The following is a 23,204-nucleotide window of genomic DNA, read 5'->3' as shown; positions in this document are numbered from 1 at the left end:
AATACTCATTTAAAAGTGTTGTCACATGTCGAAACCCGCTTTCGCAAGAAAAAGGGGTGCGATAATAGATGCATTAGATAAAAATGTAAGACTTAGTCTTGAAAATGAAGTAAAACGACAAATATCTTAGTCCTGAGCGCAGAGCTTTCGGAGGTAGTAAGGACAATATAAATAAGCAAGAAAGTCAAATGTTACTGAGTTTTTGATATAATATTGTGTATGCTTGTTATAAAACTTGTCACCCCCTTCAATGATAATTGAGCTCACTATTTATAATATCACCTATGGAATAAGGTCCTAGGATCAAGCCCCTCTTAAATGACAATTATGAGAGGCATTGAAGAATATGTAATGGTGGACAATGAATGTCATATTCTCTATAACAGATCATGCACTTAATGCTACAAAATATTCTTCATTGAATGCTACCGGATGACAGAATATTCTCTTTACCTTTATGAATATCATTCTTTCTAGTGACAAACGAGATCATTGCCTTCGGGTCCGACTATCTTTTGTCTTCGGCTCCACGCATCTCTTTCTCATGTGCTCATTAAATATGAACATATTTTACCCTACCAATTTGATTTTATTCTTTTTGCTACCACAAAGTAAACTATTTAACTTTTTATTTTGCTACACTTATTGAAATCATATGCTTGATTCAAACCAACACGAGTTGACTTGATTTGACTTGGATAAAGTGCAGAAACAACACAAATATTAATAATTTTGGTAAAAGTAATGATCTACACCTACTCAATACCATTTTGATTTTGACTTCAGTTTTTCTGAATTTTAAGCAAGGACAAAGGTAAAAGATCTAATGAAATGGAGTACATAGAAAAGGGGAATATAATTTAGCATATCTTTATAGAGATTTCACATGACATTGAAAATAAAAGAAAAAAGTACAAATAATCACCAAGATTGTGGTGAAAAAATTCCAAAATTTTCGTCTTTAATTACAACTCTCGAATTTAAGTTATACAAATAATTGCGAGAGATGATAAATTCTTTTCATTTGGACAAGCTCAAACAACAAAGAATCTTTAGATCATGGTAAGAATTTCTTTCTTTGTTTAATCATTGATATATGTGAAACCTACGACCCAACAAATTTAGATTCGCACGACACGAAAGTAACTCTTATCATAATTTTTAATTCGCAAAACTCGAATTTAGATTGTCTAGAAGGGATCAAATTCATTCAACCACATAATAAAATGACAAATTTGACCTGTCACATTTTCATCTATAATACGATATTCTTATCATAATTTTTTATTCGCAAAATTTGAATTTGAATTGTCTAGAAGGGATCAAATTCATTCAACCACATAATAAAATTACAAATTTGACCTTTCACATTTTCATCTTATTTAATACGGTATTTTTATCATAATTTTTCATTTACAAAGCTCGAATTTGAATTGTCTAGAAGGGATCAAATTTATTCAACCACATAATAAAATTACAAACTTGATCTTTCTCATTTTCATCTTATTTAATACGATATTTTTATCATAATTTTTCATTCGCAAAACTCCAATTTGAATTGTCTAGAAGGGATCAAATTCATTCAATAACATAATAGAATGATAAATTTGACCTTTTACATTTTCATCCTATTTAATACGGCTCAGTAACAATAAAAATTGACCGCTCCGAGTCAACAAATATAAGCCATATGTCTTGCATATACACTTTTAAGCATTTAACTATGTTTAAGTGGTACAAATTTTCACTTTAATTTATTGACTGTTACGGCTAATTATGTTAAATAAATGCAAATATTCATATGGTAAGTAAGTATTTACGATTTTACCCTAAGTAACTTACTACAATGAAGATATTTTGGGAAATTGACGTGGCAATGTCTCATTGGTTTGAACACCCTATACTGACGTGTCTCTTTTAACGAAAAGCCTAAAACCCTATTTTATTAGCAAAGAAAATAAATAAATAAATCAAAACAAAATCCCAAATAAAAAAAAAACCTCCCCCGATCCGTGTGCTTGAAGATCAGTTGAAAGTGAGGGAGAGAGGGAAGCAAATCAGTTTTTTTTTCCTTGTAAGGTAAAAAGATGAATATATTTGCATAAAGATTTGTTTTTTAATTGATCTCTTGAAATATTTATAGAATTTATATTTTCACTTGATTGTTTTTTACTGTTCTTTTTTGTTGAAATTTAAACTTTTAGGGAAATGGGTTTATGTTAATATGATTGAATCTGATGTTTGAATTTTTATTTTAGGTTTGTAAAGTTTTGTAATTTAAGAGCAAAATTTAGGCATTTTGGCCAATTGGGGTTATCCTGAAATAATTGTTTTTATTGTTATCTTTTGTGATTTAATTGGGTTGTGTATCCCGTGGAAATCTTATTGTTTAAAAAAATGAATCTTTTTGCTAAAAATCTGATCTTTTAGCATGTGAATTTGATTGTATTACTTTTCTGCTGTTTTGGTGACACTGTTATTTTTATTGTGTGTATGAAGCTCTGTTCTGTTTATGTGAGCAATTTTAAGTATGACTAAGTTGTACCCTTTTGCACACATTCTCTAAATGATTATAGGAATCTTAAAAAAGATGTAAACTTTTGCTCATGTTGTTGGTTTTCTTATAGCTTCCTCTTGTTGGGGGGAGTCGAAAACGGAGTGGACTTTTAATAGCCTGTGAGAATGAAGAACGTCGAGCGCCTCGCAAATGTTGCTTTACTAGGTATGGTTTTATTTTGATTTTGTTTCATACATTATTTCTTTTGATGATAGCTGAATTGCACAGTACACTACTACACTTGTTTGATTTGTGCTTGTGAAGTCCAGAAAGTAAAGTAAATCCTGTTTGAAACAACGGCAACCACAAACCCATTGGGATCCCACAAGTAGGTCTGGGGAGGGTAATGTGTATGCAGACCTTGCCCCTACCCTATAGACCCTCGGCAAAGTAAATCCCGTTTGAAAGTAAAGTAAATCCTGTTTGAATGTATTATATGAACAAGTTTGCATTTCTAGCTTCTCTTTGCCCCTTAATTTGTGTTAGTTACTCATTCAGTTCAATTTTCCGCCAGATAAACTGCTAGAGTTTTTTTTGGTAATTCTTTGTTGTTAATAGAAGGACTCAATGTAGGTGAAGGTGCTAATTATTGTGTAGTTGGAATTGGAGGTGTGGTTGATGATTACCCTAAATATATCTGTCCAGTATGTTGGAGTAGATCCTATAGTGGTTGGAACGGATATTCAAAACCTCTTAGGAGGTCATATTACTACTGTTACCCGCTTTCCTTAATGTTACAGTAGGTTCCACTTCCACATTCCAGTTCAATGGGTAGACATAGATGGTCAAGTGTTTTTTTTTTTTTTTTTTTTTTTTTTTTAGCATTTTCTTATATTTTAGATGTTTGTTTCATCATATACCTTTTTGAGAGCATTTCACTACGTAATAGTAGCTATTCTGTTCTTGGAAATTTACAAGTACCCTCAAGGAATATTTGTTTCTGATGCCCTCGTTTTTCTCCTTTTTAAAACCCCTTTCCAAAATGCTTCTCGTTCGTGCTGGAGCTTATCCCTCGAATAATATATGCTATTTGGGGATTACAATGTACGATTATCTGGTCATGGCAATTTCACATCACTTTCTAAATTTTATATTGACGCCATTACCTTGAAACTCTTGCTTTTTTGGTGGATTTCAGGTTTGAGTCTGGCACCACTGGTGGTGAATGTGGATCCAAATGTAAATGTCATAGTAACAGCTTGCCTTACTGTCTTTGTGGGATGCTACCGTTCTGTCAAGCCTACTCCACCTTCGGTATATCTTGTGTACTCCAAGTTGCAGCTTCGCTTTTTCTCAGATCTGTTTTGGTGTCACTTAAACATATTCTATTGCTGTTTTCCAGGAAACAATGTCTAATGAACATGCAATGAGGTTCCCTTTGGTTGGAAGTGCGATGCTCTTGTCATTGTTCTTGCTTTTTAAGTTCCTGTCAAAAGACCTGGTTAATGCCGTATTGACGTGCTACTTCTTCGTACTTGGCATTGCTGCACTTTCGTATGTTCTCTCCGTATGGATCATTCTGCTATGCTTAATATATTCTATAACAAGTTCTTGAATAGTAGTTTTTCTGTGGGTGTATTGGATGTCATCTCTTTCTTTGTGTCTTTGCAGCGCGACATTGTTACCTGCTATTAGACGATTCTTGCCGAAAAAGTGGAATGATGATCTCATAATATGGCACTTCCCATATTTCCGCTGTAGGCCCCTCCTTTCTTATCTCTTCTGAAATGCCAATTGATCCTTTAGAATCCTTGGGCGTACAGATCTCATCTTAATTATTTTGTTTCGTCTCTTTTTCAGCTTTGGAGATTGAGTTCACAAGGTCTCAGATTGTTGCGGCAATTCCTGGAACCATCTTCTGTGTTTGGTATGCTAAACAGAAGCATTGGCTAGCTAACAACGTTTTGGGCCTTGCTTTTTGCATTCAGGTTTGTCGGCATATCCATCAGGATATTTCAAAATAAAAAGTTCTGTAAAATAGTATTATTAGTACAATGGTATTATACAATTTGGGATATTTCAAAGTGAAAAGTGTATCATATAAATTGGGATAGAGGAAGTACTAACTAAGACTCTTGAATGAAGAGGTCGCATTTCATCAATAAAAATGTTGCACTCGTCTGTCTATACATGTTCTCGTAACCAAGCATGGTTTCTCTTTAATACTAGATGCAAAGGCTACCTCCCTTTATATCTAGCATTTGAATCCACGATTGCACTTGATTTCTTCCTCTTTTATTTGTTTGATAACTAGAATTCTCCCACGAGTTGGCCTACATTTATTAAACTAGGAGCGTATAGGCCTATCCCTCTATCACGCTCCCACTAATATAGCGGGCTACTTGTTAGTGATAGGGTTCTAACTCATGACGTGCACCCATACTCTCACATTGCGTCATTATATACATTGAATTTTCTATTTATTTGTGATTGTGATTTTCTATTTATATACATTGAATTAATGGAGATTTTTGCAGGGGTGAAGTGTTTGATTCTCTCTTATGTCATGTCTACGGATTGATATTGATTTTCCAATTGCCATTTTGATTTTCAGGGTATTGAAATGCTTTCACTTGGATCGTTTAAGACTGGTGCCATACTATTGGTAAGAAGGAAAATTTTACATGGTTGACAGCTGTATTCTGTTTATGTTTCTAGCCTTAAACTACATATTACTTGTCTTTTTGAATTTGATGCTAACCACATATCCCTTTGTTCAAGCGGGAAAAAAATTTCATGAAATGAGCTAGTAGTGATGATTATTGTTGAGCAATTAATGATTTTGCATACAAAAATACATAACATTTGCATGGATCATCCCAATTGTTGAGTTTTTAGACATTTTTGAGGTATTCTTTTATGTAGGCGTTTTTGCTTGTTTACGCAACTATTTATATCCATTAACTTGTGGCTGATGTTGAATGCAGGCAGGACTTTTTGTGTATGACATATTCTGGGTCTTTTTTACCCCAGTGATGGTCAGTGTTGCTAAATCTTTTGATGCTCCTATCAAGGTGTGCATACTGATTTTCTTATGCAGCTGTTTCTTTTAATTTCTCATTCCATGCCTTTTTTTTGGTCGATTCATTCCGTGCCTTTGTTAGTTACAGAGTCCTGATTATAACATCGCTTTCTCTGCAGCTTTTGTTCCCCACAGCAGATGCTAAACGCCCCTTCTCAATGTTGGGTCTTGGAGATATAGTTATCCCCGGTATAACCACCGTTTGCATAAAAACTCCATTTTACTTTATGTGATTAGAACAGAGAGGTTTGGCCTAGCGGGAGGGATCCTCCACCTCAAACCGTGTGGTTTGGGGTTTGAGGCAGTAAGGGAAATGGTGGAAAAAGCCACTGTCGGTCCCTGGAAGAAAAAAAGGGGTGGGGGGTGGGGGGTGGAGGTGGGATGAGGTTTACCAACAACAACATACCAAGTATAATTTCACATAGTGGGGTTTGGGGTTAGTAGTGTGTACGCAGACCTTACCCCTACGTTGTGGAGATAGAGAGCCTGTTTCCAATAGACCTTTGACTCAGGAAAGCAAAAGCACCACATGAATGAAACATAAGGGGCAACAACGAGAAGCCATGTAAAGGCAACATAAATAACAACGGGATAGTAAGATAACCGAAATGAAAGAAACGACAAGTAGTCATAGAAACCTAATACCAACTGGGATGAGGTTTACCATATTAAAAATAAAAAGCTTACTTATTGTGAGTAGCTACTGAATGTATTTTTCTGTTTCTTACGCATGCTTATTATTAGCGTATGCCATGATATTGCATTCTTTTCATCTTTCAACTGTTTTTTGCTTGAGTAGATACAATTGGTAACATTTGATCACTTCAATCATTCAGGTATTTTTGTTGCATTGGCCCTTCGCTTTGACGTCTCCAGAGGGAAGGGGCCGCAATACTTTAAGAGTGCATTTATAGGATACACATTTGGTTTGGCTCTTACCATATTTGTTATGAACTGGTTTCAAGCTGCTCAGGTTGGTGTCTTAAAATGAAGCTTTTACACTTTATTTCCCTTTGTAAGAACCACATCGCCCTTACGTTTGACTTGGCCTTTGTTTTTTCCAGCCCGCTCTTCTATATATTGTTCCAGCTGTGATTGGATTCTTAGCCGTACACTGCATATGGAACGGGGATGTGAAGCCTGTACGTTTTTCTCTTCACAATCTTTTTTAACTTCATCCACTTGCTGATATTGCTGTTTATGTTCCTAATATGCTGTTTGCTCCCATTTTAGCTACCATACTGTTTATAGTATATTTTCTAGGAGTTAGTATATATGAGAAAATGCATCTTATGGTTTACCTTTATTAGTCGCGAAAAAAAAATGCATGTGTCATGGCTTGTACGGGAACTACAACAACTACCCAGTAAAATCCCACATAGTGGGGTCTGGATGGCTTGTATGGGAACTATGGGAAAAAAAGGGAAAAGTAGGGAAGATATTTTTTCTTGTTTTTTCCGAGTTGGAAGTGCTTATGCTTTCTTGAGCCGATGGTCTATTGGAAACAATCTCTCTATCCTCACAAGGTAGAGGTAGATCTGCGTACATACTACCCTCCCCAGACCCCACGACGTGGGATAATACTGGGTATGTTATTGTTTTCCGAGGTGGAAACACAAAAGGATGATCAAAAACGTCTTTTCGCCTAACCTTTTATAGAGAGAGTACAAACCAAACCTTCACTTCCTTTTCTAGTTTCTCAAGATATAGAGTTATCAGAAACAACCTCTCTGCCTCCCCAGGGATGCATACCATCCTACACTCCCCAGATTCAACTTGTGGGAATCCAACCCAGGGATGCATACCATCCTACCCTTACCAGACCCCACTTGTGGGAATCCATTGGGTTGATTGTTGTTTTTGTTATGATGCTGAATTTTTATTCTTGGTTTTTGGTTGAGCAGTTGTTGGAGTTCGATGAGGGAAAGACGAAAGGTGCTGAAGAAGCCGATGCGAAAGAAAGCAAGAAAGTAGAATGAGGCTACATAGACTCTTGACAGTTAGAACATGAATGCAGAGATAGTTGTTTTGGCAACAAAGTTTGTTGTACTAGATTTTTTAAAACTGACCATCAAATAGTACTGGCCTTTTATGTTACACCTCAAGCTTATATTTTCAAATGTCATATTTTATTCCTTTTTTTTTGGTATTTTTTTTATTTGTGATTTTTCTCATTGCTTTGAATTAGTAAAAGCTTTCAAATGCTCTAGAGATGACAGATTACTTGTTTTACTGACCAGCCTCTTGTGCAATGTCTTCCATCGCGTGGTGAATGGATGAGATTTTTCCTCTCTTAATCAGAAATTCGAGTTCGAGTAGACTGGTCAATGTCTTTCACCGTGTGGTGGAATGGATAAGATTTTTTATCTCTTAATCAGAAATTTCGGATTCGAGCCCTTGAAAAGAAACTACTAGCATGGAGCAACCTCACAAAAATAGACAAGTCTAATGAATCCTAGCGCAAAAGGAACTACTTTGAATTTTTTCAAATACTTATTTCTCCTAATAATTGCTACATTATTTAATGTTTTATCTTTGTTAGAAAAAAAAAAAAAAAAAGCTGCTCATCAATTTTAAATTGAAAATCGCCATTTTCATATATACCTACGTTTGGGGGCACTGTTGAAGTTATATTCACATTGTACAAAATTTTGCAAAATGTACCAGCTCGGATCTGAAGCAGTTCAATCTCTTTAATGCAATTTCAGAAATCAAATATGAAGTTATTTTATCTCAAATTTAGAAATTCAAATTTGAAGTAATTCAATCTCTTTAATGTAACTTTAGAAATTCAAATCTCAAGTAGTTTAATATATTCAATGCAACTTTAGATTTCCAATCTTAAGTTCTAAAACATAAAGTTATTCTTTGAATTTATACAGTCCAATACACGATTGAATGTCCAAATCAATTCCAAATGAGCTCAAGTTCGAAACATAACTTTAAAATATCATAAAGAACAAATCTCAATCATCAAATTGTCAAAACAACAACAAATTTAACAAACCCATTTGAAACTAAGAAGAAGAAGAAGAAACTCTAAGTACAAAGAAGAAGAGAATAGCGTATGTATATGAAGTTATACAAAAATTGGATATCAGTTAAACTTTTTTTAAAAAGTGGGTACAAATTCAGTGGGTGGCGCAAAACTAGTGCCACCCGAAATTTTACAATGATGTATTAAATTTCTTTAATTTTTAATTAGAAAAATATGCATATCTTTTGAGATTATAAATTTACTTAATTTTTCTTATCTTTTATAACATTAGAAAAATGTAAAATATTTATTTGGATAAATTTTATTGTTAACAGCCAAATAAAATTTAAACGCCAAATATCAAATATCAAATCGCTATAAAGGTAAAAAAATATCGTAACAAACGAATTTGCTATTGAGAGATGACTGTAGACAGTTAAAATTAATATTAGATAACCTTAGACAACATCGAATTTAGTGTGTTTATTCCCAAGTTTTGGCGATTTGTCTAATATAAAAATATCAAAGTGCTCGTTCGAAAAAAAGGGAAAAAAAGAAGAAGCATATAGGTCGCATATAGAAATGCCGACGTATCGGATTATAAAAATAAAGTGCTAATGGCCGGGCCCCTTCCAATCTTTTGTTTTTGATTTTAGGTTAGTATTTAACTATTCTATTGATATTCTTTGTTTTTTTTAAGGAATATATCTGCATTCCAATATGAGGGCAGATTTTATTACAATAAAAAAATTTAGCAGCTGTATAATCTATTTTGATTTTTTCAATCTGATGTTTGATTAAAAATTACAATAGTTAATTTGCATTATGAGTAATACCCTAATTTATAGTCTTTGTAGTAGGTAGAGGTGGGGATATGATGAGATGGAGGGAATAGTTAGAATTGCAATTATATTTTTTCTTCTCTTCTCTTCCCTTAAAATAAAAAAAGGGTAGAAATATGTGTGTTCCTAAATTAATTTGGACGGGTTTAAGAAATAAACTGTGGATGTAAACATTTGACTGTAAATATCTTTGTATTTCTTTCATTTGAAAATTCAATTTGGTCTTAAAATAAAATTAGTTTAGGGTTGTCAAATGATTTATAGTACGATACAGTTAAACAAAGTATTATAGTAAGAATAGGCACCTTGGATACATGTGAATTTCTCTATGCATTCTCTATCATCTTTTTTTTTCTTTTTTCATTTAACTATATATATATATATATATATATATATATATATATGGTAAAAATCCTTTATTTTTTCAACCTAACACTATTTTGACTTTAAAAAAATTTTCTTTAGCAATATATTGTTTCTTCTATCCACATCTCTATAATAGAAAATGATAGTAGTAGTTAAGATTCGTTAATTTTTTTTAAAAAAAATACACTTTATCGAGGAACACGTGTGAGTCTTGATCAAAATTAGAATGTAGACAAAGGGATTGATTGAAGTTGGCATGTTTAGTACATGAAAATTGAGCAATATATTTTATTATTTTTTGTTCTTTCTTGTGAAAGAATAAACCCTTCCCCACTAAGGCATATGTATAGTTTACATGCATGTGGAGTGTTCAGATAGTACCAAATTGTGTATATAAAGTAATAGGAAAATGATAAAAATACTAATAGGAAAATAATCCTAACAAGTTAGGAAATGTCTAAAGAAAGCTCTAATTATACTTTTTAGTAAGCAGTGGCGATGCGAAATGAACCGAAAATCAAGTTACGGTGCTAAATTATGCGCTAACCTAGATCCTACTAAGGAAATAGTCAACAACCGATGTTTGTATATTCAATACATTCAGCTCGTATTTCTGGCAAAAAGAGGTATCTAAATGATCAATGACATTGTTATTAAAGTGTCTACTTCGTAATTGGTGATACAGTGTCTCAATGACATATATCCAAAATATTTATTGAGATTAACGGGATCCGATAACCCCTCCGCTTAATATATATATATAGAGAGGTCCGCCTCTGGTTGGTGGCAAGTATAACAAAAAGAGCAGTCTAACGCATTAAGTTTCCGCTATGCGCGGGGCCTAGAAAAAGACCGGGGCCAGCTGGGTGGCAAGTATAATCGGCTATATATTTATTTCACCAAAAGATAGACACAAACATGAAAATCAGTCAACAATTAGGGTAAAGGAGCCATGTTTAGCACATGTAAATTGATTAACAAATTTGGTTCTTGTTTTGTTTTTACTTGTGAAAAATGAAATATGGACCCTAGCCAATGTAATCATAGTATGGATTATCTGTATGTGTGTTTGATAAACTACAATACTGTAATAGGAAAATATGCACAACAATTATTTAATTTTTACGAATTAATGACCATATATAACAAGGTGCAATAATTGCGCCAATTTTGTATTTTGTTTGACGTATCTGTATGGACTTGCTCACACTGTCGGTCTCAAGTTTGAATAAAGGAGGATGATTGCGGTTGATCAGTAACCAACATAAAACTTAGGCAATTTATGTTTAGTCTATTTGACCAAGCTTTTGACGACTCAAAATTATTATTATTTTTTTATTTAAAAAAGTACTTATGAAGTTGGAAGCGTTTTTGAAACCTTAGCCAAGCAGATATTGCTGTTAATATTGGCGAACTTATTTTTCATATTGATTAGTCAAACATAAATTGTTACTCTTTAAAAGTATTTTTCAATAAATATTTTTTACAAAAAATATTTTTCAAAATAAATAGATTTTGGGAGACTTGACCAGACAGAAATAGCAAGACTGATCACTCACATTCTTTTCCTTAGCTTTTGTTTTCACTTTATTCAATGTTCTCGTGCATCTTGGTCACTAACTCAGTACTTGGGGTAGTTTGGTACGAGGTATAAGAAAGTATAAGGGTAGTATAAAAATTTAATACCACCTTAATATTCTGTTTGGTTAGCAAACCAAGTATAAGTTATCTCGGTGTTAATTTTAATATTGGGATAACTTATACCTTATAGAAGGTGGGGTAATTAACACCGATATAACTTTACCTTCTTCTTAGAAATTATGCAATTGTCATTCTTAATACAACATACCAAACACTAAATAAATAACAATCCCAATATAACTTATATCATCATAACTTATATCATCATAACTTATATCGGTATAAATCGTATTCCAACCAAACGACCCCTTGTTCTAGTAGGAGTACTTTTGGAGTAAAAACGACAAATATTTTAGTACAAGATTCTATATATATCTTATCAGTGTCTGAAGCATATTTTTCCCATCTTACAAAGAAATCAAGTGTGATCTACATCAAATTTTCCAAATTTATAGTGTGTAATATCGCATTATCTGATATGTTTTTTTTTAAAAAGTAATGATAGAATTGCCAAATAATACGACAATATAGACAACCATCAAGGAAAATAATACTGTATAACTGCTTTCAAAATAGTAGTCAAATATATATATACATATATATATATAGAGAGTTTCGGCCGCCGGCTAAAAATAATATTTACCCTTACAAGTTGGCAGTAATGAGACTTCATTCTAAATCTAATTATCATTCGAATGTTAATTAACATTACGTACTCTTATTATCTTCAAATATTTTTTTAATTGAAGAGAAGAATAAAAAAAGTAATTCTATCTATATATTAATATTATTTGCTATAAAAGAAGAATAAATTCATCACAAGCTACTTTATGTTGTAAACTAAATTAATTTGGACACATGATATCCCATTATAAGCATCTATACAGACATCTCATCTCATTATTTTTTTTATATTGTTTTATTACTACATAATTTTGGAGCAACGGTGAAATTATCTTCGTATCACTATTAGAAATCCGGAAAAAAGCGACCACAAAAAGCGACCAAAATTGGTTACAAGTCACAAAGCGACCAAAAAGCGTCCAAACTAGCTTGGACGCTATTTTGCTGGTCCAAATATTCCGGGTAAACAATATACCGACCAACTTTGGTCGCTTTAATATTTTAATAATATAAATTTAGCGACCAAAGTTGGTCTCCATATTTAAATTACGTTTTTTTATTTATTATTATACAAAATATAGCGACCAACTTTGGTCTGTAAACCAAATATTATATTTTAAAATATGAAAAATAGCGACTAAAGTTGGTCGTTTTTTTTAAAATTTTTTTTTTAAACATAAGCGACCAAAATTGGTCGATAATTTCAATAATTTAATTTTTTTTTAAACATAAGCGACCAAAATTGGTCGCTAATTTCCAGAATTTAATTTTTTTAAAAAACATAAGCGACCAAAATTGGTCGCTAATTTTCAGATTTTTTTTTAATAGAATAGCGACCAAAGTTGGTCGCTTTTTAGGAAATCTGGGTTAATTAGCGACCAACCTTGGTCGCTATTGCCCAGAAAATATTTTTTTAAATAGAAAAGCAACCAAAGTTGGTCGTTTTTTTGGGTATAATTTTGGCAGAAACTGCCTGTTTTGGCAGCTACACCACCTGCCAGCATACCAAATTCCCTATTACAAGCAACAACAACAACACAACAACAACAACACAATTCAAAAAACACATTAAAACCAACAAATTAAAGTTCAATAGAACTAACAAATTAAGCTAAGTTAACGCTTATTACACCTAGTTCAAAACCGGTTCTATTTGTCTAGTTCAAAGTATATAAAAGTCAAGGAGTGTTTTGTACAACATCATTATCATCACCGTCTGATGAACTTTCATCAACAAGACGATATACAGAAGGGTCTACTTGTCGAGGACGGGAAGAACGATCACGAGGAGGATGGGAGGAACGAACACGAGGAGGACGGAAGGAACGCTCACATCCAAGTCGATCCTCTGGCGATGACTCATGAGACTAGGGAATCAGAAAACCTCCATAAGCTAGGAGAGATTTGAGCTGCTCTTGCATGCCCTGGTACTGAGCTTGCATGCCAATGTACTGAGCATCTCTAAGCTTTTCTCTTTCCTTGGCCACTTCTAGCTCGGATGTGAGCTTTGTCACAGTCTCCCGCATAGCGGAGAGGCTCTCCCCATCAAGTTGCTCGCTTTGCGAGGAAGTCACTATTCCTTGCATTCCACACTTATAGCGATGTAATTTCTTAGTAGGAAGCCCGTATACCTTCTCCCATTTTTGACTGCCAGCAGCATCCTCATTCGAAGGTTGGATTGGCTCGCCGACTCATTAGGTGGCTGACTGCGTATGAATTCCTCCACGTCAGCTGTGAAGCGACCCTATAAGAAAAATTACATTGAATTAGTATTTCAAAATTTATATAAAAGTAAATCAAAATACTTAATGAAAAGTGAAAACCTACATGTACAGTCGAGGCTTGGCCCTCGACCCACCTTTCTTGATCCATCTTTTCTTCTTCTTTACAATATGAGTCTCCTTGAATAGCTCATCTTGGTTCATTGAACGCCCCAACTTCTTTTCATGAAAAATCATAAATTTTAGTTAATAAACAGAATAGATATACTTTGAAAATTAAAATAAATTAAGCAATTACGTACCAATCTTCTTTTTATTGTCCCTAAGCTGATTACACCTCCAGTGTGCAAGGATCCTCCCTTCTCAGATGCGCGAGCTTTCTTTCCTTTTTTGCTCTTCTCTAAGAACTTTGTGATAAGCCATTGCCTTTGCAAATCCTCCCATAAATTCTGAAGCAACCAGTCAGGCTTCTGGTTCAACTTTCTAGCTTTGGAAAAACTATGCGACAACCGCTTGCGAGCTTCGTACCACAATTGTTTTAGCTCATCAATCAAAGGTTGCAAATATACATCAATCAAACTTTTTGGATTACGTGGATTGGGGATAATACAATTTAAGAATATATATGGACTAGTCATGCACAACTCGGGTGGTAGATTATAAGGTGTAAGAAAGACAAGCCAACATGAATATGGTGTCACATATACAGAAAAAGGCGTGAAGCCAACCGCACACAAACCTAACCGAATGTTCCTTGGTTCACTAGTAAAATCTGGATATGTCCTATCAAAGTGCTTCAAAGCTTCTCCATCTGAAGGATGACACATAACACCAGGTGGTCTTCTATTTTCAAAGTGTCATCTCATATGAGGAGCAGAACTCATCGACGCATATAACCTCTTTAACCTAGGTATAAGAGGTAAATAATGCATCACCTTGATAGTGACCATATTCCCGCTGGAAAGCCTCTTGAAATGAGGCTTTTTGCAAAATTTATAGCTGTTTAAATTTGCATTATTTTTATAATATAACATGCAACCATCTTCACAACAATCAATTCTCATTGACGAAAGTCCTAACTTAGAAACTAATCTCTTTGCCTTATAGAAATCACTAGGTAATTTGTTATTAGGGTCAACTAGTCCACTCATAAGGTCAATGAAAGAGTCCATGGCTGCTTGAGAAATATTCCAATCAGATTTGATACTTAGTAATCTAACTGCAACAGACATCTCAGAGTGCGGACTTCCATTACGTAGTGGATAACTAGTGTAAGCACGTGATTTTTGCTTTACGGACAATCGCTCCAAAAGAAAATAAAAATAGTGACAAATGATTTCGCTGTACAATTTTTCGAGTTTTCCGTGACATGTGTTGTTAGTCATTTGTGGGTCTGTCCATTTTTTATTTAATCATTATCAAGCAAAATACAAAAAAAAGAGGTATGCATTTCTAGGTTGTAATTTAACCATTCAAAAAGTTTTATATATATGTGTGTGAACAATTGTGTTAAATATTGATTAATGGGTATTTTAAATTTATTTTTTAATTTAGTTGTATTTCAAAAAAATTAGAAAACAAAATAAACCCCAAGAAATCGGATTGGGCCTATGACATTTCAAAATTTTGAAGGCCCAAAACCCAGTCCAAATCAGGCTGCCCCAACAGGAACCCAAACGACATCGTATCAATACCCCTGTTAGAACCGTTGATCTGACTCAAACGAACGGTCCTGATCAGGCCACTCATTCGACCCCAAACGACGTCGTCTTAGGAAATTGATCTAAGCCGTCCAACCCCTTGATCCAACGGACCTAGGCCATTCCCCTTAAACCCGTCAAACCTTGACCCGATCCAGCATCACCCGGTCTCACCCACTGTCAAACCCAAAACGACACCGCCTTCCCTAAGTGAATAGATCCTGGCCATAGATCTCATTTGATCCAACGGCCAGGATCTAAATCCCTAGATCGTATATAAGCTTTCTATCGTACCCCACGCCCCCTATTCGAACCCCCCTCCACTCATCGTCTTCTCCAAACACTGAGACCCCCCCGAACCCTAGCAGCCGCCCTAGTCTCCCTCGCCATTAAAGCCGGCGGCATGAACGCCGGTGACCACCTCCTGAACACCCTAAGACCCCCTCACTCTCCTGAACATGGATCTGTCACCCCATAGCCTCGAATCACCTTCCTTCGTCTCGAATCTTCATTTGAAGATTCGAGTCGAACCCGGACCTATACCAAACTACCGCATCTTCATACCAGACACTCCCCTGACCCTCCTCGTGACCAAACCAAGCTTGGTTTGGTCCGAATCTACCCACAACTTCTAAAAAACCAGATCTGAAAATCCAGACCTCAGAACACATGCACCTGGGGAATCCGGCCGATCTTGACAGGGGTTTGAGGTCTAATGGACCTTAACCAAGGTGTTCTCGTGTGAGAACACCCTAATTAAAGTTTGTTCGGCCTCAAATGGTCGAAGCTAAGTTGAATTTGGTTCAGTTTAGTTTAAACTTTCTCAGTAAGTTTTCCCTTTTCTTTGTTTTAGTTTTTGATTGAGTTGTTAGCATGCTTTGTGGTGACTGTGTGTTATTGTATGATGTTTTTCTTAATTTCTTCCGTCTCTGTCAAAGACCTTTTATTTGGTCGTTTGATTTTCTATGTGTGTTCTGAATGTACTCTGTGATATACATGTTCGTCGATTAGATTAATCGTCAAATAAGTTAACTTATATAGGTTCCCAGTGATTGACCAAAGTTGTCCGAAGCCCTTTAGGTCCCTGAACGTATCGTTTTTATGAGCGACTGATTATTACCTGTTATAATTAGTATAGTCGACCTGATAAATGTCGTCGATTAACTTCCTACGACTGAATGTTCAAATATTCTAATATGTACAACCTCACTTGACCGAATGGACCTGTATTGTGATTTGAATGTTGGACATTACCTATGAATGGTGGTTTGTAACTGCATTGTAAACAATTAAAAGGACCAGGCTAGGGCAGTTCTGAAATGGAACTTTCAGAAGTTCAAAATGTCCTGAGGCTGCAGTGATGCAGGACAGTAATAATTAAGGGCTAACAGGGGTAGTCTGGGGTTTGAAAAGAACAAAAATGATTAGTTTAAATGAGCTGACAAGTAGGGTACTAATTAAGATTAAACTAATACCAATGGGGAACAAGACACAAGAGTATGGGGTTAAAATGAATACTTAAATGAGCCCATAACTCTTGATTAAAGAATGAGCCAGGCATGGGGAACAAAGGGCTGGCATCAAAAAGATGCTTAGGCATGGGATTTAAAGGGTATGGGCAGTCTGCAAATGGCAGAATCCAGGCAGCTTGACTGCACTGGTCGTTTGGCTTATAAATAGGCCATTTCAGAACTTAAAAGGGGCTGGAAAATTTTTAGTCTGAGGAGAGGTCTTGTGAGTTTAAAGAAAAAGACTGAAAACATAAGTTAATTTCCAGTAAACACTGTAACCAAACACTGTCTGAAAAGTTGTATAAGAGTTCATATTGGTCAAGCTGTCTCGGCCAAGTTCTGTGGTTTGCATTGACTGAGCTGCTTGTGATTGTTGAACTGTTGGTGTTGCTGCATTGAATACTCTGGTATTGCTGTTGTTTCATCACTCTTTCCTGGGATTGCTCATTTGGTGCTCGACTATTTGCTGGTTTTCTTTGTTCTGGGAAATATTGCTGGTTGTTTGTGGGCTGTGGAAAACATTTGTGGTTGTTGGATTGTTGCTGTGTTATTGCTGTTTATCTGCTGTTGCTGTATTTGCCGCATACCCCTCAGCTGACAATTCTCCTTCTTCTTCTGCTTTGCTATACCAGGTACACGATTAATAGTGCCAATGTAACTTGAGAGTTTAAGCATGAATATAAAAGAGAAGAGCTGAAGTTGTTTATTTCGTACATAGACTGTTATATTGAACCTCATTTAATGTATAATAGTTTACATTCTTGTTTAGATACTGAAGGTAGCCTGTGTGCCCAGTAGATATCAATATATGGTGATTGAATGTTAGTTTGTATATGTAGGCTGATAGATAAAAGGGTCCCCAATGCAGTAGGTTGTATCTTAGGTTTTATAAGGTTAGCATGTCCTTAAATACATAGAACTATCCATGTTAGTTAATTTTGTGTCCTTTTGATAAATTGTCCCCCTATAATTGGCAAACCATTGCCTTAAAATAAACGGCGCAAGCCTGCACTTCTCAACCTCACGAAGGTCGATCCCGGATCAAACGAACCCAGCAGGCTTTCATCAGAAAGGCATCGGCCCAGGTCCAGCCGATACTGTGTGGGCTGGGTTTGGGACCACAATGCTCGATTAGCTGCCCATGTGCATGGCCATGTTTTCTTACTCTGCAAAGGCACTCGGAATTCCGTTATAATAACCTGCAAGCATGTAATTGAGTAGGGTCATTTTTTATTCTCAACTAATGGAGACAAATGCGACAAGAAACATAGTTGCTATAGGATATCCTTTTAAAATAAAAACGAGAAGAGCCTCGACAAATAAAAATGCACAAGCTACGGGGCCCTCGCTAAATGTATATTATCGAAGCATTCAGTTTTCCAGGATGGGTCGTTTAGCAAACCTCACGGCCCTCCCAGAATAATAACGCGATAGCCTCTTTAAGCACGTATTTAATAATTTTACCTTCTTAAAATCGGGTGCGCATTTATGTGACCCAAATCCAAATCTCGACGGATTCGAAATGTATTTCTAATCACGGGTACATTATTTGTGACGTGGTTCGAGATGCATGTCCATGACGTCGCAAATTCCTTTTAAAAGTAGAATGAGACGAGCCTCGTCAAACAAAAATGTACACAGCTGCGGGGCCCTCTAACTGTATATATATTAAAACACTTAGAATTCGGGACAGGCCGTTTAGCGAATTTTTCGGCCTTCCCCAAAACAACAATACGCTAGTTGCTTTAGGCGCGTCTTAATAATTTATTCTCCTTAATTCGGGTGCACATTTATGTGACCCAAATCCAAATCTCAACCGAGTCGAGATATGTCAACAACCACGGGTGCATTGATGTAACATGGTTCGAGATATGTTTTCACGACGTTGCAAGTCTTATAAAATAACAGTAAATGATAAAAGCGGTTAAAAGTTAAATTTTGCACATAAGTTCACACTTGTATAAAATCAGATAATCAAGCCGAATGTAACAGTTGAGCGACCGTGCTAGAACCACGGAACTCGGGAATGCCTAACACCTTCTCCCGGGTTAACAGAATTCCTTATCCGGATTTCTGGTACGCGGACTGTAATATAGAGTCATTGTTTTCCTCGATTCGGGATTAAAATTGGTGACTTGGGACACCCTAAATCTCCCAAGTGGCGACTCTGAAATAATTAAACCAATCCCGTTTCGATTGTCCTTTAATTGGAAAAAACTCCCCTGCACCCCCGCGAGTGCGGAAAAAGGAGGTGTGACAGCTCTGGCGACTCTGCTGGGGATCTCTAGCCAGAACCACTGGTTCAGGGTCAAAAATTCGAGCTTAGAATAATTGTTGTTATTTGGCTTTATCTGATTTTATTACATGTTTTGAGCCTAATGTGCTAAATGCTGCTTTTACTGCTTTGATATTGTTGAACTGTATATAAACTGTGCCGAAACCCTTCTCTTCTTACCTCCGGGGAGAAGCTCGCTGGTCGAGACTCCCTATTCTGTTAGTGTCAATACCTGAAATAAGAAGGAGGTCGGACAAGTTACAAAGCCGGACGATCTCGCGGGTCCCCGGTACGTAGCCCCCTCCTCGACTCGAGTTGTCCGCTCGGGTACACAGTCTAGAACAAATACCCAGGTTACGAACCTAGAATAACTTGACTTCATGTCGGATCCCTAGTAGGAACGCTTATTTGCATCATGTTGCATTTGACTTAGGGGACTCAACACAGGGGTTGGGTCCGTCTAGGACAAGCAACCTGAAACGAAAAGACCATCATGCTGCATCCTATTTGTTTTGCGCATTTATTTGCTTCAGTTCCGCATGCTGACCGTTTGTTTTAAAAAAAAAAAAGAGTCGTAAATAAGTCAGGTGATGTTGTTTTGTCATAAATAGCCAAATGTTCCCGAAAAGGGACGTCGGAAGGCTAACTTTGCATGAACAGCCACCTTTGGGTCTTCTTTAGCATTTTTGTCCAGTTGACCCACACAGCCTTAAAAATTTCGTCCCCAAAGTGTTTAAAGGCCGTGTTCAAAACTTGATCCCCTTTGTAAAATATTTTGGAGTCAAGTCATTTTTTGTTAAAATCACCTTAATAAATGTGCAGGATGAGCACGGTGCAAAATGAACATTTATCAATAATGACCAAAATCTCTGTCAAGTTACGGCTATGGTGGAATGATCTAGGTGCTGAAGGACAGAATGAGGTCAAGAAATATTTGAAAGGTCTTGTGGGTTTGTTGGAAATCCAGCCTCGGGGAGATATCATAAGAGCTTTGGTTACCTACTGGGACCCGGCGCACAATGTTTTCCATTTCTCTGATTTTGAACTCACCCCAACTTTGGAAGAAATGGCCGGGTACATCGGGAATGCGGAACTTCCGTTGAGGCAAAAATACCTGGTCGCCCCAAGAGTTGTCACGGTACATCGATTCCTAGATTCATTGAAGATACCCAGAACGGTCCACAACCCAGATCTGGCAGCCGGATTTTTCACTCCAAGCTTCATATATGATAGGTACGGTCATGAGGGGGGATTCAATAATCCAATCAACAAACTGTGCAGCAAAGGTGTTCGTCAGAAGTGGGATAAACACAGACGGGTAGCTTTCATGATGATGTTCCTGGGCCTTCTGGTATTTCCAAGGAAAGACGGAAACATTGATTTGAAGATATCCGGGGTCGTCAGCACTTTACTCACGCAAAGTGACAGTACTCTCACGCCAATGGTGGTATCTGACATCTTTCGAGCTCTTACGACTTGTAAAGCTGGGGGACATTTCTTCGAAGGTTGTAACTTGCTCCTACAGATATGGATGACTGAGCACCTTTGCCATCATTCCAAGATTTTGAGCCATGATTCCCTGGAAAAAACTTGCATAGAAGAATCTTACACGAGAACCAAAGAGATCAGTTTGCCCAAAGGAGTCCTGGCATGGACCTCGTTCTTTCAAGCTCTTACTGCCGGCCAAATACAATGGACATTAGGATGGCTGCCTGTTGATGAGATCCTATATATGTCGGCAGCTAAAACTCATTTCTTACTGATGGGGCTTAAGAGCATTCAACCTTACGCACCCTGCCGAGTTTTGAGACAGTTCGGAAGATGCCAGACAGTACCTCATGAGGAAGATCTTAGCACTCAAGCAGTTGAGATAAGTCCTGACGGGCAGTTTCCAGAAGCGAAAATTCGCCAAAGTCTGGAGTGAGTGTCAATATTTGAAATCAGATACTTGCGTACGGGATCGAGCCAAAGGTGAGACGGCACCAGGTTACCTCGCGTGGTATAGAAGGGAACTTGAGCATGAAAGGCCGGCTAAGAGACCCCACATCCTGAATTTCGCTGAAACATCGCAAAAACAATGGGATTGGCTAGCAAAAGAAAGAGGCTATTGCGCCGAAATCAGCAGGTTGAAACAACAAGTGGAAAGCTTGAAATATGAGCACAATGTGCAGGTTGCTGCCAATCTGGGAGAGCGGAACAGGTTAATTCAGGAAAACGAAATGCTCAGAGCCCAGATCAAACAGATAAGGATGGATGCGGATGAACAGCCAAGGCGTCGATCAGACGAGCAGCTGATAAAAAGGCTAAAAAGTGAAATCAGGGAATGGCAAGATGGTTTGGAGAAATCCGAAAATGTCATAGCAGAGCTCAGGGCACAGTGGGATACAAGAGTAGATAAGCATCGCCGATGCTTGAACCAATTGAAACATGACCACGAGAAGACTGTTGCCAAAATAAAGAGAGAGATGGCTACACTTGAGTTTAAAGCAGTTAAGCGGGCCAGGGATTTCCAATTGGAGAGTAGATGTTGTTACGACCTGTTGGCCCAAATGAAGACAGAAGTGCGGCAGCTGAAGAATCAGCATATACAAGACTCACAGGTATTCAAGACGTGCAGTGATCAGATAAGACACCTACTCATAGAGAAGAAACAAACCAGAGATAAGATCAGGGCCATTGCCCATGCCATCATCAGACGGTGTCGGCGGTGCGAAAACATGACCTGCGTTACCGTTCTCCCAGCAGTGATGGGTTATGTCAAACAGACCATGCACGAGTTGGAGCAGCTCGAAAGGGATCTCGCACCTAGAACCGCGAAAAGGCCGAATGATGCCTCGCGGGTCCCTAAGTTGGAAAATTAACCTCTGGTCGAGTCTTGTTTTAGTAGAGCTTTGATGTTTTCCCATATGTTGTTTTCTATTTTTCCTTCAATCAAATAGGGTCAAAGAACCGTGGAGTCTGTACTGTTGCTATTTTGTTTGAAGCAATGTGTAATAGCAAATTTTGATAATGAAATTAAGTGACTCCGGAAGAATTTCTATGTGTCTTTACTTTGAAGCAGAACTACGCTTGGTCTGATTCACGCGGGGACGTGATACGTAGGCAATCCCCATAAGATTCGACCGCTTTTAATAAAGAGGGAAAAGAAAGTACATAATAAAGTAAAACACAGGGTTTCCCAAAAATACTTTAAAGGGACGAATGAGCAAACCGGGATGACGCATGTTGTTTGAAGCAAAGCATGTAGAAACGGTTAACTGCCTAGGTGCATTGCATCCTCTATGTGTTATGATCAAATCTGTTAAACTCTAACGCTAACAAAATTTGTTGTCTTCTATACCAGACAAGTTAGTTGTTAAAGAACTCTGGCAACACACTCCTACCAAACCAGATCCAAAGGACCGGTAGCAACAAGCATGACTACTTCAGAGAATAGTAATGAGGAAGAAAGGCCAATGAGCCAGTTGCTAAAAGAAGCGATGGAAAAGATTGAAAGGATGGGACTAGAGATGAATGCAATGCAGCTAGCCCTAGCCAAAACACAAAAGAGCCCTGAAACACTGGGACACATACCAGAATACCCTCAATCTGGCCCTTCCACAAGCCGTCCAAATCCCCTTTATCATCAAGAAAGAAGCCCTCATGATTCCCAAGCTCCACCACCCCATCAACCTCTCCCAACACCCAATATTCCCATTTTTGTGGGACCAACATCAGCCCCTTTGCAAAGAACGACCAGTGAGCCATTGTTTCAGGCTCACGATACACAATACTATCCCCCTGAGCCTACATTCCATGCACCCGAGCCTCAAGCTTACAATCCACATGTGGAAGTACCGGTAGAGATTGAAAAGCCGGCTAAGGCCCCTGAACAAGATGAAGTGCTGAGAAAGTTCAAAAGCCTGGAGCAGTCCTTCAGGAACTTACACGGGCTGGGCAACCAAGTGAGCGTAGCATACAAAGATCTG

The 23,204-nt window shown here is 37.0% G+C and overlaps 1 protein-coding gene across 1 annotated transcript; it reads left to right on the top strand.

Annotated features, from left to right (window-relative positions):
- The first annotated feature begins 1,945 nt into the window (after positions 1-1,945).
- On the top strand, positions 1,946-7,719 carry LOC107791309 (signal peptide peptidase). Its single transcript, XM_016613346.2, has 12 exons — positions 1,946-2,079; positions 2,628-2,722; positions 3,696-3,811; positions 3,900-4,051; positions 4,169-4,254; positions 4,358-4,485; positions 5,112-5,162; positions 5,485-5,571; positions 5,699-5,768; positions 6,416-6,552; positions 6,644-6,721; positions 7,484-7,719. The coding sequence occupies exons 2-12, from the start codon at positions 2,683-2,685 to the stop codon at positions 7,556-7,558; spliced, it is 1,020 nt and encodes a 339-aa protein (XP_016468832.1). The 5' UTR covers positions 1,946-2,079; positions 2,628-2,682; the 3' UTR covers positions 7,559-7,719.
- Positions 7,720-23,204: the final 15,485 nt, after the last annotated feature.

This window comes from Nicotiana tabacum, chromosome 18, assembly GCF_000715075.1.
Source record: "Nicotiana tabacum cultivar K326 chromosome 18, ASM71507v2, whole genome shotgun sequence".
Lineage (NCBI taxonomy): Eukaryota > Viridiplantae > Streptophyta > Magnoliopsida > Solanales > Solanaceae > Nicotiana > Nicotiana tabacum.
The sequence above is the reverse complement of the archived record's forward strand: the minus strand, read 5'-3'. Positions and strand labels throughout refer to the sequence as shown.